This window comes from Tasmannia lanceolata, unplaced genomic scaffold (assembly GCF_043159265.1).
Source record: "Tasmannia lanceolata isolate RefF3 unplaced genomic scaffold, GAP_Taslan_0.1 ptg000023l, whole genome shotgun sequence".
In the NCBI taxonomy this organism is placed as follows: domain Eukaryota; kingdom Viridiplantae; phylum Streptophyta; class Magnoliopsida; order Canellales; family Winteraceae; genus Tasmannia; species Tasmannia lanceolata.
Window position 1 is genome coordinate 23,124,879 of NW_027518700.1, and position 1,849 is coordinate 23,126,727.

General features: G+C 45.8%; 1 protein-coding gene across 1 annotated transcript; it reads right to left on the reverse strand.

The window, feature by feature from the left end:
- Positions 1-564: 564 nt before the first annotated feature.
- LOC143855942 (uncharacterized) lies at positions 565-1,437 on the reverse strand. The gene is made up of 2 exons (XM_077365988.1): positions 1,326-1,437; positions 565-1,217 (listed from the first exon to the last, which is right to left on the reverse strand). The coding sequence occupies exons 1-2, from the start codon at positions 1,435-1,437 to the stop codon at positions 565-567; spliced, it is 765 nt and encodes a 254-aa protein (XP_077222103.1).
- Positions 1,438-1,849: the final 412 nt, after the last annotated feature.

Consider the following 1,849-nt stretch of genomic DNA (forward strand, 5'->3'; position numbering starts at 1 on the left):
GGTCGACACTGAGCCGGTGGACGGCAACATCCGTTGAGATACCTGGCATATCTAAAGCAAACCATGCAAACACATCTGCGTTAGCTCTCAAGAAATTGACCAGGTTGGCTCGGAGCTTACTAGTGAGGAGTGAGCTGATCTAGACCGTTCTCTCATCATTTTCTCCGAACAATGGTATCTGGGTTAGTTTTTCTACCGGTTCTCCATGCGTCTGGTGGGTATCCAAACGTGGGTCGGTGCCGGCTATTTGGAAAGCTTTTTTTGCTTTTTCAACCACTTTGGTGTAATCAGCATAGCAGTTCCTAGCTCGTTCCTGATCTCCTCTTACTTCGCTGACTCCTGCTTTTGTAGGGAATTTGATTTTCAGATGGGGTGTTGAGACGACCGCTTCAAGCTTGTTTAGAGCCGGACGTCCTATAATGGCGTTATAAGTGGAGGGGACCTTAACAATCAGGAAAGTTTGCATGATGGTTTTCTGACGAGGCTCGGTGCCGAACGTTATAGGTAGGTCAATCCTTCCTTCAATACTAATTGAGCCGCCGAAAAATCCATAGATGGACCATTCTACCGGTGTAAGTCTGTCAACCCCAAGTGCATTTCTTTGAAAGCATTGTAATGCAAGATATTGACAGAGCTACCAGTGTCTATCATGACTTTACTCACACTGAAATTGGCAATAATGAGGCGGACAACGATCGCATTGTCGTGAGGGAGGGAAACATCATCGTAGTCTTTTTCAGAAAAGACTATTTGCTCCCTGCTGTCAGTAGGATCAGATCGCAACTTTTTTGTCGGGGCTTCCACCGCATGGATTTGGGTGGCATAGGCTTTCTGTCCAGAAATTGTTGGTCCTCCTGATGTCAATCCCCCAGCGATGACATCGATACTTATGTCCAGGAGTTGTTTAATCTCGAAAATATGTCTGTTTGGATCATTCCCGACGATCGGTTGGGTCGGATTGGAAGGATTGATCGTCTTCGGAATCTCTGGTATATGAAAACGTCCATTATGCTTCGAGTTCAACAAGTATTTATCGACACGCCCGTGTCCTACCAGCCTTTCGACTTCATTCTTCAGGTTATAACAATCATCTGTAGTTTGGCCATGGTCACCGTGAAAATGGCAATATTTACTAGTATTGCGTTTTCGGCCGGTACCTTTCATCTTTGATGGCCATTGGAGATCTTCCTTTCCTCGGATTTCGTAAAGGACATTTGCTACAGACGTATTTAAAGGAGTCTAGTTGTACCTTTCTAATTGTTGTGAGGGAGCTCGGCTACCAGATTGTGGCTACCTATTGTTGGATCGAGGAGGTTTTCCCTCACCATTAGTTGAACGAACCTCCTCCTTCCTCTTTTCCGGAGCTTTGGCGAGCTCCAATTCTCTTTCCATGGTGAAAGATTCTTCATTGTTAACATATTTGTCTGCTACCGCCATTAGCTCCTAGAGGTCTCAGGGAGGGTCGATATTCAGGGCTACCTTGAGATCCCTATCGCTGAGATCCCTATCGCGGACAGCCGATTTCATCGCGGCCCTGACCATCTCATCATTAGGGTCCTTGATTTGTGATAATTCAGCCCTGAACTGACCTATAAAAGATCGTAAGGATTCATCATTTCCTTGGCGGAGAGCGAGGAGCATGTCGGCAGGTTTTTCTTGTGGCCGACTATTGGCGAAGTACGTTACAAATTCCCTACCTAACTCTCGAAAAGAAGATATGGAGTTAGGTTTAAGGCGATCGTACCAACTATTTGCTCCTCTTTTCAAATATGAAGAAAAGGCGTGACACATGACTGTGTCATTAGCGCTTTTGAATTCCATCGCTCTCCGGTAGGCCTGTAGGTACTCC